Below are 21,558 nucleotides of genomic sequence, written 5' to 3' on the forward strand. Positions count from 1 at the left end.
TGCTGCAAACATGCATAGTGCAAAGTTAGTATAAACCTTCTTCAGGTGCTGCTGCGTTGATGGGGAGATGTGGGAGAATTTGAAGATGGCATCAAAACTGTTGAAGACATCCATTATGCTAGCTGGCAGATGGTTGCAACCCTCTTGTCAAAATGAGCTGCTTCCACTAAGTTCCCTGTCGCAACTCCCAACTGACACAGGCATATGACCAAGCATTAGATGTTTATGTCCACTGATACTCCTCAGATTTGGGAACCTGCTTTCACAGATGGAATGTCTCATAGGCCACCAGTATCAGTTGAGAAATGGGTAGTCCTGTACAGAAGATTCTATGTGCTGTTCTAGACTGATGCCTACCCTTTTCGCTTCCCAAAGGCCTCGGCATTGGCCAAGGCCAGTGAGGACTGGATTGGGTTGCCCCCACTTCTACCAGATGACTTCTTAGCAAGGATCAATGTAGGAAAGGTGGCCTGTTTGGTCTGTAGAGCATTTCTAAATATGTGCAAGAGCACCTAAGGCTTCCCCTTAGCCAGTGACTCACATGGCTTGTTCCACCAAGAGGTTATCTATCAATATATCTTTGCAGATACCTCTAGGTAACAACATAGTCCACACATTGATATATAAGGCCTGTGTGTTGCTATATGCATCTGGCTCTCCTTTCTTTCTTTTGGGACCTAAAAAGTGATACACTGGTGACTGTGTATTCTTCTAACATTAAGTCATGGCTTTTGCTCATCCTGTAGATAAGGAAACCTGAAATTACCAGAAGTATCCCAACAGATTAATTGCAAAAAAAAGAAAGAAAACCTAGTAAAAAATATTTTTGTCTTGATAATCTTAAAGCCGATTATATCATCATTATATCATGGCTTTTCTGCCAATACGATGGCTCCATCAACCAGGCTGGTGATGGAGCCATCGTATTGGCAGAAAAGCCATCACTGCTGCGTCTCTCACTTGTCAGAGGAGGGAGTCCTTTCCACCAAGCTGAAACAGGCACTGAACATGCCATTGAACAGATGATGGGTCGATATGTTCTCCTATGTTCATTCTGTTCATAATAGGGGTATGCAAGGGCAGTCCCCCCTCCCCGATTATCAGTGTTTCCCAATATTCCTGAATCCCAGTAAGGTAGTTTTCAGGATTTTTTTTTTGGCTCAGATGCAGCTGAATGTACACCCCTAGTTCGTAACCTCTGCTATCCTGGTGTGTGTATGATAAGCACCCTCAAGTCACTTCTGAGTTATGGTGACCCGGTATCATGATAGATTTCCGCATAATTGACATTGCTATTTTATCATTACTTCCATGTAATTAATTAGTCATGTCAGTAAAGGGCACTTGTGTGATTTGTGGCCTCTGCTCATCAATTTTAAAATCTGAAAATGCAATACCAATGATTGCTGGAAGCATAATAAAGAGAGGAAAGATTGCCAAGGCAATTAAGGGAATTGTTTAACTAGGAAATTACTTACCGAACTACCATAATACAAATAGACTTTTTAGTTCCCAGTTTCAGTGGGGACTCTGGATCACCTTCTGAATTTTCTGGGCAGAGTTTATACTCCTAATGTTTTTCACTTCAACGGGCAGAAGACTGATAAGACTGCAATGAGCAAATTTACTTCAAACATGAATTTGATGGGTTGTTGGCGGCTACTCTTTGATCCAGTATTTTACTGTGTGCATCAAATGGAGCTTGCAGAATTAGACATATTACAGAAAATATAGGCCTATTGCTATAACACATAGAGAATGAAAACTAATATGAGTCATTTGAAACTCATTTTCATTCTGTTTTGAGAAATTGTTGGGTTGAAGCCAAAGGACTGGGAGTGGAAGATAAATAGCCAGCAGTGTTGTCCTGGCAGTTCTTGCTTAAGCAGTAGCAGAAGAGAAGCGACAAACCAATCACCACTCTTTTGTTCTGCAGTGACTTTTGCTTTAACTAAGAATTCTGGAATGGCAGCATACTCACCTTTCCCTATTCAGAATCAAGAGAGAATTGGGAGTTCCTAATGTTGCACTCACCTAGGGTACATATTCAGTGCAAGGGAATCCCATCACCACCATTTTCATCATCTTCCTCAGGTGGAAAAAATATGCAGTAACTTTCAAGGTATGAAGCACTTTGAAAAAAAAAATAGCACACTCAAAACTAAGGTTAAAAGCATGTCTACCAGATGTATACCAGTTAGGGTTTCCAGCCCCAGATTCAGAGGTGGAGGCTGAAAGGGGATGGTTTGTGGAAGGGTGGGACCGTGTGTCTCAGTGTCCATCTTCAAAAGCAGCCATTTTCTTCAGGCGAACTGACCTGTGTAGTCTGGTGATCAGTTGTAATTCCTGGAGATCTCCAGGCCTCACCTGAAGGCTGGCAAGCCTAGCACCAGCATGTCCCATAGTAAATACTTAATCTGGAGTCTGTTGGTTACACTGTCACACTGATAAGAAGCATGTGAAAAACTAGACACATATTAGGGTTGCCAGCCTCCAGGTGATAGCTGGTGTTCTGGGATTACAACTGATCTACAGGCAACAGAGTTCAGTTCACCTGGAGAAAATGGCCACTTTTAAATGTGGGTTCTGTGGCATTATACATCATTGAAGTCCCAAATTCCACCCTCCTCAGGCTCCACCTTGAATATTTCCAGGTATATTCTAACCCAGAGCTGTCATCCATACATACACTATTATAAGGCCATGCAGATGGCCAGTGTATAAAATGTATAAATGTTTTACTAATAGCAAGGTTCAATGCTGAATTGATGAGCCATATCTCGAAACATACACCGGTGCTTGTACAAATCAAAACAAAAATTGCTGTTATTTTTATTGAGGTGATTTTTTAAATGGTCTAATTTAGGACACGTATGGATAATAGCTAAAGACCTAGACATAGACAGGGAAGGGGGTGGGGAAAGCTGTAGCTCCCAGTGTTATTGCTCATGGATCCTTTTATTTAGAAGCACACGCATGTCTGATAGTTCAAAAAGTATTTAAGGTCAGTAATATTCAGGCATGTCTAGGATCCAGTTGCTATCTCATGAGATGGTGAGAGTAAGGACAAATGTTGCAGTTCAGCTGAACATACTCAGATTTGTTTTTCTTCAGAGGTAGGCTGTAATCTCTACCCAACACTGTATTGGAATATGTAGACAATCTTAGGAACTCCTTCTGGCCCACCTTCCGAATCCTGATTTTCCCCCCCCTTAGGAGCACACTCTCTTCCAGCCATTGCCTGCCTTGACAGATTGAAGCTGGTTCAGCTTCCTTGGCTTCAAAGGAAGTCTCTTGGAGTACACTTCTTCAGTTCAAAGTGTTCAGTTTTCCTGACAAAATCATTTTGCATCCTTTTGAACTGGATTGTGCTTTGAAAGAGCACGCCCAGACAACTGTTCTCATTTAAAGCAAATTATTTTGAAAGAAAGCAATGACTTCCCAGGTGTTTTGATTCACAGATGAAGAGAGGGGAAAGTCTGGGAAAGATTTAGATCTTTGCATGGCACCTCCAAATTAAGTACTTCTAATGATGTAGGGAAATGCAAAACAAAAAAGGATCTCTCCTCCCTGCCTTATCCGAAAAGTTACAGACACAAAATGTCCTCAGGGAGAATGCATAAGCTTTCTCATTGAAAAGTGTGAAGTAAACAAACAAAACCCTCAAACTAAATTGTACATTATTAATTAAGGCTGTGATCACGCAGGCTTACTCGAAGGTATGTTCTAGCAAAATCAACAGGATTTATGCTCCACTAGGTATTTGGATATTAGAATGAAAATAAGATTTTCTTTTTAAATGGGCCTTGTTTTTTATAATACAGCTTCATGTGCATGTATACTAAGAAATGGTATAGGGGACAAATGTAGGCTTTCCAGCCTCCCAAGTGAGAGAGATGGAGTTTTGCCACATGTACAACTGGCCTCCAGATTGCAGAGATCAGTTCTCCTGAAGAAAATGGAAGCTTTTGAGGTGTAGGTTGCCAACTTTTGGTTGGAAATTCTCAGAGATTTGGGGTGGAACCCGGGAAAGGCAGGGTTTGGGAAGGGAAAGGTCTTCACCCAGGTATAGTGCGTACAGTCCACTCTCTAAGATACCCAATTTCTCTAGTAATTCTGGAGGATCTACAGGATCCACCAATATTTGCAACCATATTCAGAGAGTGCACTCTATGGCATCACATCCCAGCTGAGTTCCCTCCACTCCCCAAAGGCCACCCTCTCCAGGCTCCAAGAATTTCCCATCTCAGAGCTGGCAACCCTAGAGGAATGGCATGAATCCTCTGCCTCCACTGGGCAGATAGTCCAGTGTAAATCAGACCTTCCTCAGGAATTGACAGATACATTCAGAGACCCAGGCCCATTCCCCACTAGCCTTGCCCCCATCTTGCGCTCCTTTTCCCTGTGGTGCTTCTTCCCGATTTCTGCCTCTTTCCCTCTGCAGCTGTAGGATTCTCTGAAAACCAGATTTTGAAGCTGCGGAGAGAACTTGGGAAAGAGGCAGGGCAAGTTGGAGCTCCGCAGCAGCATGTATAAAATTGGGCAGAAGCACCGCAGGGAAAAAAGAGCACAAGACTGGGACAAGGCTAGTGCGAAACTGGCCCCAGTTCAATTGATTCTTCCACCTCAAAAAATAGGGAACCATGTAAATCAGGCCTCCCTGTAATCAGGCTCACAGGGGGAGGATGCAAATATTGCTATGTTTTGCATTATTGTATTCACATCTTGCTGACAGGATGGGGGGGGGCACATTCTTATGAGCCAAAAGAAAATGTCATCAGCTTTAGGGCAAAAAGAAACTAGCAAAAGATGCAGAAGAGCATTGGATACTTGATGATATGTTCTGAAAGTTTATGATTGTGAGGAGAACCTCAGATAAATCAATTATCAAGTTGTTTCATGACCCTGAGATTCTGTTGCTCAGTATAACAATCTGATTTGCATCAATTTAAGTCATTTACTAATTTTTAAACAATGTGTTTTAGTGAACGTCCAAAACTGGATAATGCATTCATATGTGATACTCTGTATGAATGTTGATGATGTCTGAAAATAGTTACATATCATCCCAGCTTTTTAGACACACATCAACCACCTCAATGTCCTTTGAGGTCCTCACTCACCGACACCACCCACTTGCCTTTGGCCACAGCACCCCATTACTCTCCTCCCTGATCTGGTTGTACAGCTTCCTCCTATACCTCTTCCCTGACCCAACCATTCAACCCCATCTTACTGACCTTGCTCTTACAACCTGAGCCATTAGGTATTTGGGCCAGGGATTGGAGCACCACTTCCCCCAGTCTCCTGTCTCACCCCTGTCTGCCTTCCTCTTGCCCCTCTATGGTCAGCTCTTCACAGGCTCTCCTTTTCTAGCTCTCCTCATGCTCCTGCACAGCCTGGGTACTCCATGGACTTGCTGTGGCTGTGATCACTGGCTGGCCTGGCTTCCCTCTTGGAGCCCTTTTTTCCCTGGATCATTGATGCTGCTTTGGTGCCAGGAGATGTTGTCATCAGCTGACACCACCTGCTCCAGAGCCCAGGAGTGAGGCAGCAAGGCCCACACTTAGCTGTTACGTCATTGCCTCCACAGAGTCACTTCGTGGGGGCTTTGGCTTACAGGAGCTGCTTGAGGGAAAAGGGTGACAGGTGGGTCCCACTTTGCTTCTGTGGCCCCGAGGAAGTCCCTGGCCCTGTCAGGACTGTCACAGCCACAGCCAGTCTGGGCACCAAACCTGGACATGTCCTAAATACATAAAATAAAAATAAATGCTGACAATTATATTTAGGTGACATGCAGTGCTCAACACATCTCTGTCAGCATTCAACATATTTTGGACATTCACATATAAGCAAAGCAAAAGAGTAAGCCGCTTTCTAAACAGGGATATTTGGCACATTACCTAAATAGGTATGTTAAGTCAATCATATAGTAAAGCACAAGAATTGATCTTCCCCCAAATATATTTCAGACATAAAGTTGAGCCATATAGTAAAACTGTCAGTACTTTTTGGGCAATTGAGTGAGACTCTGCACATGAAGTATTTTTTTTTATTACTCCTCTGTGACTAGCCCTTATTAGTGACTAATAACCTGAAAATCTTATATTTCAGTTCTATAAGCTAAGCTTCTGAAATAAATAGATATGCACACAAAAGGGCATTTAAGGCAGAAGGAAAAAGCAAATCACGTATTCAAGGGGTCCTTTAAATCTCTAAAATGCTGAACGATTCCCCCATATACACTAATTTTGTAGAGGGAAAAAGAAATCCTCTCCTGGGCTGGGATCCTGCATGTCAAGTTTAATCTCAGAGGGAATTATAAAACCACTGATAATAAGGATTTATATTAATGGAAAGACGGGTACAACTTCACCATAATATTATATCTCTTGTTTCAATTACAGTCTGCACTATATAATGTATCTTGAGTGGTATCTTATGTAATTAATCAGGTAGCCAATTAGAAAATGGAATATAGCAGGCATTGAGCCTGTTTCACAGAAGGAGAGGGATTGCATTAGTCATGTGGTGGGAGCCGCTTCTTCCTGCTGCCAGCAGCTTAACACAGGTTGCTGTATGAAAATTATCCTTCAGCGCTAATCTATTTTTGTCCTCCAGTGAGCAGAGTTCGAAGTTGTTCTGGAAGTATACAGCAAAAAGCTCTACATGATTAGTCTGAAGCCAAAGTGACTCAAAATGAATTCTTGCCTTGGTGTTTCTTTTACAGTTTTGATTCCCCTTTCCCCTCCCCTTCCATTAGAGGAGGTTTTCTGCTTAAATGTAGGTTTTATTTTTGTCATTGAAATATGACACAGAAAAGCTGCACAGGGTCATTGTCTTCTGTCAATGCAGGAATATTAATAGATTTTAGTTACCCTCTCTCTGCCACCCAAACAACTGGCCCAACCTAATTTTAGGTATGTGCCTAGATTAATCTATTCCGTAGTCAAATTAGTTGATGAGAAATATTGTAGCCTGGCATTCAATGCAGATACTCTTTCTTAATTTCATCCCATTATTCCTAATGAACAGTTTCTTGTGCATCAACCACCCTAATATATGCCTAATGACTTTGATTAATTGGTGTTTACTTACTTCTAGTTCTGCCTGTGATTCAGAGCAGAAGTTTATGCACCCTGCATAGATTCTTTTTCCTTTCTCTTAACTGATTAATTTGTTTTTATATTTCTGTCTTGCCCTCAACCTGTCAGATAGAGCTGTATGTACAAGCCCCATCTTTGCTAATTGAATAATATCCAATGACATTTTGGCCAACTTTATGACTAAATTGCTCTTCCTTGAAGTTATCTTATTGCTTCCTAAAACAATGGACAATTGTGAACAGGTTAGCAGAGCATAGCAGCTCTTCTTTGACACAGATACATGCCTTGCTGAGAAAATATTGGCCCTCTGAGACAACAGAGTTTGAGTTGGATTGAGCACACATCATTTGTGCCTTGGAAACAGAAGCTGGCACCAAGTGTTTTAATTACTTCCATGCATATGTGCTAGAGGTGCCAAATGGCCACAGAATTGCCACAACCCACAGACTTTCAGAATCCATGCAACTGAAATTATATAAAAGGCTTTACAAAAAAAGAGGGAGGCGAGTTAATTCTAATTTCCCTCCTGACCTAGATAGAAACATTTATGGTAGTTCTTCCAGAACTGCTGAATCAGGACTTTCCCCCCCATGCATATCTTTGTCTCCTGAAAATAGCACCAAAACTATCACAGGGTTTTATTAAATGAATTGTAGAAGGCAGCTGAGTACATTAAGAGTATTCATGGTATGCATTCATTCCCTGTCATTTTTTCCCCCTTCAAACTAAACCTGAACTATTAGAAGCTTATTTTCCAGTTAATAGATTTATCATGCCAATTGGACCGTATGCCCTAAATCACTTTTAGAATTATTTAATTAATAACAAGTAAAGCCCTGAGCCTGCTTGTGAAGAGGTTGGGATAGAAATCCAAGATAAATAAAATTATTTAAATATGTATGCTATGCTTTTCTCCTGTATCTGGAGGCAGCCTACAAAATCAAGCAAAAATGCAATTTAAATGTGTAAAATGTGTGTACTGCAATGCTCCAGCACCTTAGGCAGGTGCTGGTTTCAGTTGTCCAACAGAGAAAATTATTTCCCTGCTAGTGACACACATTTGATGGAAGAGCTTTGGGTTAGACCCACAGGTGAAGGGGGAGGAGCTGTGGCTCAGTGGTAGAGCATCTGCTTTGTGTGCAGAAAGTCCTAGGTTCAACTCCTGGCATCTCCAGCTAAAAGGACCAGGCAGCAGGTGATGTGAAAGACCTCTACCTGGGATCGTGGAGAGGTGCTGCCATTCTGAGTAGACAGCACTTACCTTGATGGAACCAATGGCTTGATTCATATAAATCAGCTTCATCTGTACATTCAGATCCCCTTTTGCCACCAAAAAGGTTGTGTTGGGGTTTGCAGAACCTGCATGTACAAAAGCCATGTGGGGCAGGGCCTGTAGCAAAGTGGAGTGTTAAGTAAGATTAAGTTGAAAACCTGGCTGGATACAGCCCATTAGGTTCCCCACAGCTATTAAACAACTGTGTATTTCATGAACATTTGCCAACTGCATCTTCCTCCTCCCCAGTGGGTGTGGGAGTTCCCTGCCACCTACTTGCAGAAACATTACCCCATTGGCAACCCTCTGCACTCTTTGGGGTGGGGAGCTGTTCACAGGTTTGTAAAAGGCCAGATAGTCCTCTTGTTGCACAATTTAAAAAAAAAAAACAGTTCAGAAAGACTCTTCTCCCACCTGCACCTGCCATTTGTTCTAGCAAGCAAATGCAACCTTTAGCTCAGAATCATACCACATACTGTTTTATGTTCTGCAGTGTAGCTGCAGACTGTTCCCTTTCTTGTGGAACATTCAGCCTTGGTCTTATCATGTGCATATCAGAAAGGCAGAGTCATAGCCCATGGCTTTTCTGTAATGCAGAGTTAAATGGATAGCTCCCACTTGAAATGTTTGAAATGCACATATGCTTTCAAAGTTACAGTGCATATAAATGGTGCGCTTCACAGCCAGGCTTCCAGCTGTGACTACTAGCCAAACAAACTGCATTGCAGGAAGATTGGTGCAGTATAGAACTTGCTCATCTTTGCAACAAAGCTTAAGTTGCCACTGGAGTCCAGTGGGCACATAAGCCTAATCACACAGTTCTGCACATACGTGCATAATATTGCAATACTTGCCTCACTTGTGAGGTGACAAGCAAGCAGAGTGCAAAGTGGGTTCTAACCACGTCATTCTATACGCACACCCCAAAGCACCAGCTTCAGCAGACTATGTCCTTCTCTGTTGGATTCACATTAGTCTGTCCAATGCATTGGTAAAATTCAAAATGACAACTTAAACCACCTAATTAACCACTGATTCAGCTGGCGTCATTATGGGGCTACATGTACTGTGTGATGTTTGAAGACGTGTTTCTCTGTAAGGCTATATTTCTCGAAACATAATTATGCTCAATATACAAACCTTTGTCCAGCTTCTTTTTTGTGTCACGGTTGTTCTAGCATATCTTTCAGTATTTTTTTAATTAACAAAGAACGTAAAACTCAGGCTTTGCCTTTAAACTATTGTTGTTTTACTGCTGAGGCTGCAGTCTTGGGCATACTTGAGAGTAAGCCTAGTTATCACAGGGTAGTGGACGTACTTCTGAACAAACTTGGATAGGGCTGAGCAGTAAAAACTATTACATTATGGCTGGAGTAGTCAAAAGGATTTATCGCTTGGACCCTTAGCAGCACTTGTGGAGTCATGCTAGAAGTCAGCTTCTCCACTTCCCCATCTCACTGGAGCCTTCCTCACCCCCAGTTGTTAGTAGAGTAGAAAGAACATCATGGGGAGCAAATTGGGAGCCTGCGGTAGGAAAGGGAAATAGGCAAAAAATCTCCCTCTTCTCCTCTGCATTCAGAAAAGCCATTCAAATTGAGGAACTGCTGTTGCACCAAATGAACAACACCTTAGGCTCTTAATCCTAAAGAACTCATTGTAATCTTATATTATACTTAGGTTTGTAACCCACTCTGAGCCTGCCTTGGTGGGATGGGCAGGTTAGAAATCCCATCAAATAAAATAAAATAATCCCTTTGTAATAGGGCTGGTGGGGCTTTTTGCAAGAATAATGTGACAGGCACCAGATTCAAGGCCTGACCTTATTCCCTCAGGATGTTTTGGTTTCCAAACTGAACCATAATGGTTCACTATTAGGGATGCTATGTTTCTGGCTATGCTTTCCAGGTTTCCTGCCTCTCACCCTGCCTCCGGGTTCCCCTTGCTGCTTGTTGTTCGGCGGAGAAAACATGACTTAGTAGTCAAATATATGCTTTGAATATAGAAGGTTCTGTTTCAGTCCCTGGCACCAGGGGTGAATTTGCCATTATGGCATCTCCCTACTTGGATCAGGTCAGCCCAGTGGCAATAAAATCCTGCTTGGGAGAGAACACCTGATCTCCTAACTTGTGGAAGTTCTAGCTCTCCACAGACCCACTTGGCTCGAGGAGACCCAGCCAAGCCTGTGTAGCCTGGTGGAGGTAATGCTCTCCTCACCTGAGGCCTGTGTGGCCCAGAGTAGGTGGCATTTGGTCTTCCTAAGGCCTGTACAGCCCAGAGGAGGGAGGCAGTGCATGGCCCAGGTCAGGTAACACCCGAGTTCTGCACATCGGGGTCCGCAGCAGTGTGTACATAGGGGGCTTGGGGAATAGCTGCAGGCGGCACTGCCTCTCTCTCCTCTTTGGGAGGCATAGCTGGGTTGGGCCAGGTAGGCTGTCTCTTACTCCCTCCTTTGGGGGTGGAATGGAGGGCCATTTTCATGTCCCAGCCTGCCCCTGCCTAGCATACTTATACAAAACAACTTCATATAGCAGTGCATCCACCTCAGAACTTGGGAGCTATTCCTATTTAAAGTAGGTAACACTGAGTTAGATGGACAGTCATTTGACTTGGTATAAAATAGTCTCATATGTTCAGAAACACTTAAAATAATGCATACAGAGATGAAATTGTTGGGCCAGAAAGCAGGGTCTGTGTAAGGGGTTTCTCAGAAAAAGGGAGGCGATTTCATTGGAAGTACAATTTAAGACAATCCCTTTACATTCTGAACTCTCTATTATAACAAAATGGGCAATTAGCATTAATAATATTTTGAGATGGCCAACTTTTAAAGGCTTTCTTTGTCAGAAGATAGCCAGATGGCAGTGTGTAGAAAGCAGGTTTTTCTAGGGTGGATCTACACAGTTAAGCGCAAGCAAATGGTTAGCTGCACAGCAAACATTTGTATAGTTTTGCCTTTAAAAAACATCAACCATGATTTGAAAAAAAAAATCTTTAGAACATGATTCATGTGGACCTTGAGCATAAAGTGGCTGTGAAGGCTACCTGGTAGTAAAAAAAGAAAAGAAAAGAAAAAAGAATTCTAGGTACTTAGTTTGGGACACTGTAATCTGTTGCTTTTGCAAAAATTGGAGCAACAATTTAACAGAAGGTATCTTGATTACGGAGGTCCCCTATGTGGTAAGCAAATGGAATCTGGTATTGACATGCTGCTATGATTCCACCAAATGTTAAAGGACATGAAGCTAAAAATATCAATATTAAATTAAGGAAAATAGAGATGTTCAGAACATGTACAGTTCAAAATTACGTTAACGCACAGTTGTGTTTTTTTCCCCCTCTTCTATGCTCATTAGAGAAGAAAATCACGTTATTCGGACCTCGACTTTGAAGTAAGTTTACCTATATTATTGCTGCTAGTTCAAAGTTTATTTGTTTTCAAGCAAAATGAATGTGACAGGTTTGCTTTAATAAATTGTGAGGCATTTTTTATATGGGGCAATGAAATGTTTTCACAGTGTAGTAAACATCATATGGTGCTTGTTTTGCTAACCAAGTCTGGCACAAGAGTACCTAAAGAACTGCATTCTACCATATAAATCTGCCCAGGGGTTTCCTTCTTTTAAGGCCTTGTTTCAGGCATCCCCACTTTTTATAGGCTGGGCAGATAGTTACTGGAAACAGCATTCTGTTTGGTTGCCCTCCAGAGAAATTTGCTTGTTCTCCTTTACGCTCAAGCTACACCCACCTTATTCAAGTGAGCTTCTTAACAGAAGTGGACTTCTTAAAAGGTTTTGTACTGCTGCTGCTGAATCAATTTTGAATTGCTTGTGGGGTTCATTTGAATTGCTTGTGGGGTTCATTTCATGTCATTTTGGTGATGTGGTTTTTTTTTTAAGTTTGACTTAAATGAAATGGTAGACTGTTAGTAAATAATTGAATAAATAAATCTGTATTTTAACAGATTTTGTGTCTTTATCAGATGGCCCTTTGTCCCAGATTTATTTATTTCCTTACTTACTTTATAATCTGCCTTTTCTTGCTGAGATTTAAAGAGCATTGCAAAACACAAATAAGAATGCAAATCATGTTTTTGTGATTTAAAGGAAACAGCCATTTCCACATCTCCACATCTTCTGTTCAAAGTTGCCAGAATCATTCCCCCTCCCCTTTGCATAAATTAAATCTCTATCAATTATGTTGAGGTTGCCACCTCTCTTGAGGATTATGGCTTCACCTGTGAAAAGAGAAGCCTAGAGCTCAGTTACATACCAGTGTGCCTTTAAAAACTTGCACTGCAAAATAGTCATTGTTGAACTGTGAGGTTGGAAATGCATAAAAAAAAAACCCTTCCATTTATTAAGGCATTAGCCAGAACAAGTTTCAACTAATGATGAGCAAGCCCCATTGCATGCTACAGAGGACATTGGTCAGATAGCAGAAAGGGCCATGCATGCATTCCATCCCCATTTATTCCTAGTGTTTCTGGCCTCCTAAGACTCCTCAGTGGACATGGAATTACAGAAGTCCTCAGTGGGGACCAAACCTACAGGTTAATCAGGTCAGTTTCACTCAGTATTATCTGTGACTGCCAGGGCTTCTCCAAGCTTCCAGCCCTCCTTAGACAAGACCCTATAAACTGGAGGAGTCTTGAACCTTCTGCATGCAAATTATTTACAAACATTGTAAGCACCTGCTTTTAATACTATAGTGCCTTCAGGCCATTTAACATTTACATGCACAATTCAGTCCTATACAGAGTTACTCCAGTCTGTGATAACTGAATTCTGTGGCCTTAGAGTGATGTAACTCAGTATAGGATTGCACTGTTACACTTCTGAATGTTAGAAAGTGATGTGGGCTTTTTTATTTAGTTGATCTTTAACTGCAGATGCAATGAGGGTGCTGCTTGAATCTTAGACATATTACTCACTAGAAAAAAATATGTATTAGATTAGTGGAGTTTATGGGTTAACACCCCCCTGAGCTGACACCTGTTACCTTAAAATAAGTATTATTGGCTTCCATGGATGCTACTTTCAAGAAATATGTTAAGAATGGAGAACATCTCCCCTCCCCAGTATACACACACATCCACTTCTGGTGGTTCAGTGAATATTAAAGATTTGTGGAATGTTGGTTTATGCATAAGCTTCCTGTTCATGCAAGTTAACTACCTGATATAATTAATTATGTGTTCTTGTGAACCTGAAGCCTCACAATGTTTGCATAGCCAATATACACTTAGGGATCACTTTATCATCATTTGAGGAGCATGTACTAGCTGTAATTTGAAAAGTCATCCATATTGATGTGAACAGGCGCAGACGGTAAACAGTGCAAGATATTCTGTGAAGAACCTTCTTGCATTTCAAGAAAAGATTCTATTTTACCATTATCATTTACCTGCTAAAAATGCTATGTTAAAACTGGTCACTGTACTCTCTCAGGAAGCTACCATGGGCCCATTAGAAAAACATTCAAAAACAATATTGATGTAATATTTTTTGTTGTTGTTAGGATGTGCTAAAATGTCATGAGTAATGAGCAATCTTTCAAGTTCTCCAGAACTCTTCTTAAGGCTACACATTAAGCATAAAAATGTTAAAAGAGGAGAGGAAGAAAAAAATGATGTTTGGAGGGTGGTATAAATGTTCCACTGTGTGCAGGTGGAATATAGAAAATATATTAAGCCATGCTAAATAGAAGAAATGTCTCAAGTTGCACCAAGGTTATTGCACAAGCAGCAATCTCCTTTTGAATATATAAATTCCAGCAGTTACTCAGCTTTGTCTCTAGAGCTAATTGAAACACATGGGTTTCTTTCTAAGGCAGAGAATAAAGGGGGGAAATAGCAATTTCATTGTTTTTTTTTCTCTAATTGTCTCAAGTCCAAGAAATGTACATTGTCACTCCCATCTAGATTTATTAAGAAGAGATAGTCATGGTATGCACCTGAAAATTAGAAGCTGACCCTCCATGTCTGCAGGACAATTTTTGATTATACAGTGACTGTTCTTATTTATTTATTTTAAAACAATAAAAAAACATAAAATCAGGATCAAAACATATAGTATAGTAGTTTAAAAGCATGTGGTGAAATTTGCAGTTCCCTTCCATTTCCAGCCTCTGGGCGCTTCTTAATTTGTAGGACAGATTTTTCATTCACTGTAAGTAAAATTAAATATGCATTTTACATCAACTGCATGTAAGTCACCAAAACAATCTGATCTGGAATGTATTATAAAAACACATGGGTTAATGGCTCACCAGCACAGGAAAGTATTCTATGGCCTGATGTTTTCCTGGAAATTGATAAAATTGCCCAGCAGCTTCAAAATTTAGACTATGGACTAGATCTGAGATGATCATTACAAAGCTGTTTGGGCTTCCCTGCATTGCCAGGAATTGAGGCAGAAGCCCAGCCTGTGGAATGGAAAATCTTGTGAAAGCAGGAATCCATTATAATTGGTAGCTTTGTGCATGCATTACCTGGATGCTTAATACCCAGTTGCCTTTTTTTGCCTCATTCACCACAGAATATCAAGTTTTGTCTAAGGTGACTCTATTTAAGGTGGTCTTTAAGTGCCCTAAGAGAGACAGAAATTCCACAGGTGTGACATTTCCCCATGCAACGTTGCCAGGATAAAGAAAGCAGCACTTGCAGAATGGCCCCCTGTTCAGGAACCCTTTAAAGAAGCAGAATCTCTGTTCTGTTTGTATATGATCACCAAACATCACCTTCCCATTACCTTCCTACATTGCTAAGTCAGAAAGAATAAGAGTGAACACATGAAGCTGCCTTACACTGAGTCAGACCATGAGTCCATGAGGGTCAGTACTGTCAGCTCTCCAGAGTCTCAGGCAGAGATCTTTGTCTAATTACATTCTTATTGTTTTCAACTTCCAGGTGGGGCCTGGAGATCTCCCAGAATTACAGCTGATCTCCAGACTACAGAGATCAGTTTCCCTGGAGAAAATTAGTCGTTTGGAGGGTAGACTCTATGGTGTTATCCCCCAGTGAGTTCCCTCCTCTCCCCACACTCCACCTCCCTAGGTTCCACCCCCAAGTCTCCAGGGATTTCTCAACCCAGAACTAACAACCCTAGACATACTCCATGATCCTTTTAACTGGAGTTACTAGGAACTGAAACTTCTGCCTGCCAAGCAGGTATTCTGCCATGGAACCATGTTGAGAAAGCTGACAATAAATATGACCCAAGAGTAAACAGTGCCTGGTGCTAGAGAAATGCCAAGCCAGTTCAAGAAGCAGAAACTGAAGAGCACTGATGGAGTGCTCTGATGCCGCTGCTCTTTTCTAGAAACGTTATCCTTTTGTGGGTGACAATTCTGGCGTGTCGAGGCATGGAGGAGGAACCAGACTTGCTGACCCTGCCCCAATCAGGCCTGTAGTTATGGGGGGTGCCTCTGGGGTCCCTGCCCTCTGACTTTTTGCAGAGGCCCCCCAACTCAGGGCCTGAGCCAGCCTTCACCTATTTTTTGCCCCTCCTGCTCAGCTGAGCAGGACAGGAGAGTGAGAGGCAGAGGGTTTCTGTGCTTCTCACAGCCCACTGGATGTGAGAAGCAGGAAGACCTGGCCTGCTGGCCCCCTGAATTTTTTTAAAGCTCTCCAAACTTAAAAATCTTGGCTACAGCCCTGGCCCCAACCTCTGCCCATTAAGGGGCACTGAAGCCTGCTACACACCCCCATTCCCTCCCACTCTGTGCCTTAATATCCCCAGAACTATTGTTGGCACAGGGCTATGTTTGCCACAGGAAAGTGGAAGCACTGCCAATTTTGGACTCACTAGATTGCCATTGCTATGCTCACTTTGTGCACAAAAAGAGAAAAACTTTGAAAAGGCACCCATTTAACAATATTTATGAAAGTGAATACCAAGTAGGTAGAATAAGACACATTAACCAGCCAATCAAGAAATTGCAGTTTTTAAAAGTATATGGAAAATTATGTAATCACAGAACTGCACCGGAATTGTGAATCATACACTGCCATTTACAAGGTCAGAAATTCAGTGTGGTTCTTTCTTAGAATTTTTTTCTATGGCAACTAATTCAAAGACATCCTTCCTATTGCTAAGGAGAGCAGATTTCTGCATCTGATAAATAATACCATGCAAGTCCAAAACATTTTGTTCTCATTTATCCGTCATCCTGTAACATATTTTCAGTTATCTGTCAAAGTATTTATAAAAATGCCTGTACATTTTGTTTAATTCCCCAACTACTGCATCTTTTGGAACTTAAGGGAAACAGCATTGAAACAGAGTAGCACAAACATCACTGCGGCAACATAATGAGGGGTACATATGGTGATGTATCTGAAATAGGGTTGCCACTCACTATTTTCCAGCTCTTCTATGGCCCACATACATGGTTGAGCATCAGGATTAAGATACCCAAGAGCAAAGTCAGCCGTGCCAGAGGCTCAATGTGACCCTCCCTTAGCTGGAGGGGCACATTTGGCTTGAACCTAGACCTGTTTATTCCCCAGGAAATTTCCCTAGGTTATTTCCCAGTCAATTATCTTCCACACATAGCTAGGAAATGGTTGGCTACTGCCTTCTGTTTTCACTCTAGAGCAGTTTATATCTGCTTTTGTCTCATTGTGTAGTGAAGAGAGAAAATAGATGCGCTAGTAATGTGCTAAATGCAGACGGTATCCAGAACCTTCTGCATTTAGCACATATTTTAATGTGCTTAGTGAATACAGAAGTGATCAGAACTAAATGTAAAAAAGGAAAAGAATTCCAGAAAGGTTATTCCAAAGTTAGCCTGTTGCAGAAAAATAAAGCAGAAGTCCTGTGGCACCTTAAAGACCAACAAAATGTATTCCAGTATAAACTTCATCAGATTTGTGGTGTGTCTTATCCATAGTTACAAACAAGACTCTCTATTCAGTGGGTATGATGGAGGGGGAAAACTTGCTCCCAAAAGCCTCTTTGTGAAATGCAAGAAGCAGTATTCAAAATGCAAAGGTTTTGTGGGAGCATATCTTATGAGGAGAAACATTTCTGGGGAACACCGTGAAATTCACTTGTCATTTTCTGTATTTTCCATCATATCCTTAGAAGCCAAGAAGAATCCTAGGGAAAGATATTGACATTTTAAATCATATTGGAGCTACATAGACAAAGTTTTGGCTGGATAGTTCAAAAAAATAAATGAAATTCAATCCCAGATTTCAGTCAGGTGTGGCAAACACTGTGTATCACATCAGTGCTTAATCCTAGCATATCTAAAATGACAGTAAGAGAACATCTCTGAGTGTAAGTAGGCTGCATTCCCTCCATTGATGAGTCAGCACAGCCCACATGTCTGCTAGTATTGATGGGTGGGACTTCCAGGTCAGACCATGGCTTCCCAAAGACCTGGTCTTTTCTTTAAAAAAAAACACTTGGATGAAGTGGCAATAGTGCTGTTACAAGTGGAGACCTGTGAGAAACTTACTGTCTTACGGATAATAGTCAGGTGGCTAACCTCAGGGTGAGGCATAGATTGCAAAGATAAGCTCTATCGGAGGAAATGGCAGCTGTGAGGGGTAAAATCTATGGCATCATGTTCCCCTTGAGCTCCCTCCACTCTCTAAACTCTGTTAAGGATTTCCTAAGATGGAGCTGGCAACCCTAGGTCATAACCTTATTAGAGTTAAACTTCATGTTAGAAGCTGACACAGGATGATTTGCGGCTAGGGTTGCCAAGTCCCCACAGGACACAGGGGATCCCCTAATTCCCAGTGCTCCCCTAGTGCCAGTCAGCTGGCCTGTGGGGGAGAGTTACCACCCCAAATGTGACATGCCTGCATCACCCGGAAGTGACATTGGCATGTCAGTGACATTGGGGAGGCCATGCTCTGGTTTGGGGGCAAAGCTCTATGGTAGAATTAGCTTCAGACCATAGGTTTTGCACAAAAACCAGGGTGTTGCCCCTGACATCACCAACCTGCCTACATCACTTCTGGGTGATGTGGGCACATCGATCCCAATGTCTCCGACTTCTTCTCTTCCCTCTCCCAGGTTGTCCCAGTAAGTCCCCTGCTGGCTTGTCATTTGGACATGGCAACCCCTATCCATGGCTGCCAAATGGCATTTTAGATGAGAATTTAAGAAGCCTGAAATTTGCTGCAAGGGCTGTGGCTAGGTGCCACCATGCAGTCTTGGTTTCCCCCAAATGCCTTTTCAATTGCTGAAACAAAAGCAAGATTGCATGTGCTGCTGTGCTCTTAACAGCATTTTTTAAACTGCTAAATTCTTGTCTTAAACAGTATTGTCAACCATCGATTATCCCATGCCAGCCACTCTGTAACATGTAGCTTGCCTTTCATGTGCTATTCTGTGATATTTTGTGTTTTTTAAAAAAACTTCCTATAGAGGGATTCCTCATTTAAACCAATATGGATCTGGGAAGTGGAACCAATCTTCTGAGTCTTTTATAATTTATATAGAGATGAGATGGCTACATAACATTAGCAGCTGTAAGATTAATATCTTGCAAATCTCCAGCTTGTCTCTTATGCAAGACTACCTTCATAAATCTAGGTCAGCAATCTCATTGACACATGATGTTTTGCAAGAAGGCTCTCTCTGAATCCTGCAGAACTGTTTCCTGTTCTCTCCCCACATTTCTTGCGAGGTTAATTGGTTTATAATTGCTTTCTATGGTCTCATGCCCAGATTGTGAATCATGTTGTTCCTGTGTTAAGCATCAGAAATTTAATCTATCAAGATACCTCCTTAAATTCAGAGTTGCTCTAATGAGCCCTGATCCTGTGCTAATTTACTTGGAGCAGCACTCACAATATCCTCAGGACATCACAACCTAATAAGTACTTGTAAGGCTTGGCCCTATGCAGGTTTATTTGAAGGTACTTTCAAATAAGGAAAGACTGTGGTCTTCATGCATTAAAAATACATAGTCAAAAAGTTAACATTTTCAGTCACACTTGGTAAATATTAATGAATGATACCTTGGGAAACCATTTCCCCTGAATTGCCTTCACACACCTTGATGATAAAAAAAATAAGTCATTTCCATACAGATTATTTACCCCAGGTTCAATGCTGTTGATATGTGTGGGCAATTCTTGTTTCCCCATACCATTCTGGTTCAATTGTGCGCTTCCCAGAGTTTCCCAGGCTTCTTTCCAGTCTTTCCCAAACCTGCTTTGCTGCGAATATTTGGAAAAGATTGCATTAAAACTTGGATGGCTGCCATGTGGGTAAGAAAGCTTGAATTGTTCTGTTCCTGCCCACATGGCAGCCACTTTCCCTGTCCCTGCTGTGGCCATTTATGCCCTCCTTGCCACTAGACAGTTTTAAAAAAAATCTGCAATTAAATATCATGAAAATATATAATGATCTATGTGTCAGGTTTTCTAAATTCCCAGCTCTCATTTTTTTTAAAAGTCTCTGCCCCTTTCATTGCAGAGATACAAGGGGGAAAGTATAACTCTTCAAGGAAAGAATCTAGAGATGTTTTTAAACATTTAAACTAGGAATTCAGAGAACCTGATACACATTTTGCTTCTTCATCATCACAAAATATTCAGTCACTGATTTTATTTTTTAAAAAACTGAAAAGGCCTTGGTGAGGGAGGCATAGTCACTGCCAAGAGACTGGAGCAAGGAAACTACAGGGAAAGCTGTCACGTGAAAGCCCTGCTGCCATTGCATAGCATTGGCAGCCACAGCAGCAGCTGCAATAGAGACTATGAAAAGACCCACATGAAAAGACCATAGTCTGCAAAATTTAGAGGGAAGCATTCACTATAGCATCAGCAACTTGAAGGCTCTGAAAAGCGGAGTTATTTGTGACACAAACTTTCATGGTCACAAAGAGGGGGAGGATCCATTTGTCATCATCTTCACCTCCCTTCATTTTCCCACATGCATTGCCATATGGTACATCATAATTCTGAGAAAATTTAAGATTTCACAGACAGTAAAAATTCAGTTTAGTTCTTGAGAGTTCAACATTCTAAATGCCAGTAAACATTTTGCAAAAGATTCTATTTTCTGTGAAAATGTGGCCCAGTGGCATTATAAAAGTGCCACTTTGTTTCATGTGAACCACAGGAGTTGCAGAAAGAAAACATATTAGCAAATCAGCCCTAATGTAGGGCTGAACTTTTTCATTCCATGTCCACTATTGTGGGACATATCACAGAACAAGTGTTTCTTTTTTGGATTGGAAGATACTGCCTCCTGTTCATAAAAATTCACTCAGCTTGTGTGATTTGTTGAGGTTGTGTAATGCATTTCACATTCCTTGAATCTCACTACATTTATTATAGGAATTTATAAATAAAAAATATTGACCATATGAGAAGATTAGTTCTTTCTTGTTTGAGGTTTGTTGGCTGAAGAGAGTCCCATTCATGAATTTTCATAAACTTTTCAGTACCAGACAGAGTAAATCCCTGGTACAATCCACCTCTCCTTCTGAGAGACTTCTGTGTTTGTGCTGCAAACTGGGCTGGGCCAAAGAAATCCAATCCATTTTAAACACTACAATCAACAACAGCAAAAAAAAAGACAATCAAAATAAACAGGAACCAGAGGATCAAAATAGACAAAACAAAGATCATGAGAGGAGTTGAGACTCAGTGGTAGAGCCTCTGCTTTGCATGCAGAAGGTCCAGGTTCAGCCCCCAGCATCTCCAGCTAAAAGGATCATGTGATAGGTGATGTGAAGGACCTCTCCCTGAGAGACACTGCCAGTCTGAATAAACAACGAGACCTTGATGGTGCAAATGTCTGACTCAGTAGAAGGCAGCTTCATGTGTTCATCGTGGATTTCCATTTGTCTAAAAAGCTCCACCCACCATATTTATGAATATTTGATGTTGATTGATAAATATGATATAGAAAATACGGAAATGAATGGAATAAAGAGCTAGATTGTCCTGTTTTGCCATAGTAATGAGATATGGCCCTAAATCTTATACTTCTTGTTTCTATGGACCTCAGTCTACAACTTATTCAGCGCTCTCTGTCTGTCTGTCTGTGTCTCTCTCTCTGTGTAAAGACATTACTTCACTATGAACTGATGGTCAGTGTAAATGGACCCTCTGTGCCGTTATTGTCACAAAAAGACTTATTTTACATTTACAAAGATAAATGTCCACCTCCAGTAATCCAATGCATTGAGAACCTTTCAACATTT

General features: G+C 41.3%; 1 protein-coding gene and 1 non-coding gene across 5 annotated transcripts in view; both read left to right on the plus strand.

Annotated features, from left to right (window-relative positions):
- ADGRB3 (adhesion G protein-coupled receptor B3) overlaps positions 1-21,558 on the plus strand; it is a 730,220-nt gene that overhangs the window by 702,759 nt on the left and 5,903 nt on the right. For 3 of the 4 annotated variants that reach the window (XM_060235460.1, XM_060235479.1, XM_060235486.1), the window contains one exon: positions 11,733-11,768. The exons of the other annotated variant lie outside the window; for it this stretch is intronic. In XM_060235460.1, the coding sequence (XP_060091443.1) occupies positions 11,733-11,768 (36 nt within the window). The remainder of the gene's footprint in view (positions 1-11,732; positions 11,769-21,558) is intronic. 4 annotated transcript variants of the gene reach the window in all.
- TRNAT-UGU (transfer RNA threonine (anticodon UGU)) lies at positions 8,209-8,280 on the plus strand. Its single transcript has one exon. It is a non-coding gene; the product is annotated as a tRNA-Thr (tRNA).

This window comes from Heteronotia binoei, chromosome 1 (genome assembly GCF_032191835.1).
Source record: "Heteronotia binoei isolate CCM8104 ecotype False Entrance Well chromosome 1, APGP_CSIRO_Hbin_v1, whole genome shotgun sequence".
Classification (NCBI taxonomy): Eukaryota; Metazoa; Chordata; class Lepidosauria; order Squamata; family Gekkonidae; genus Heteronotia; species Heteronotia binoei.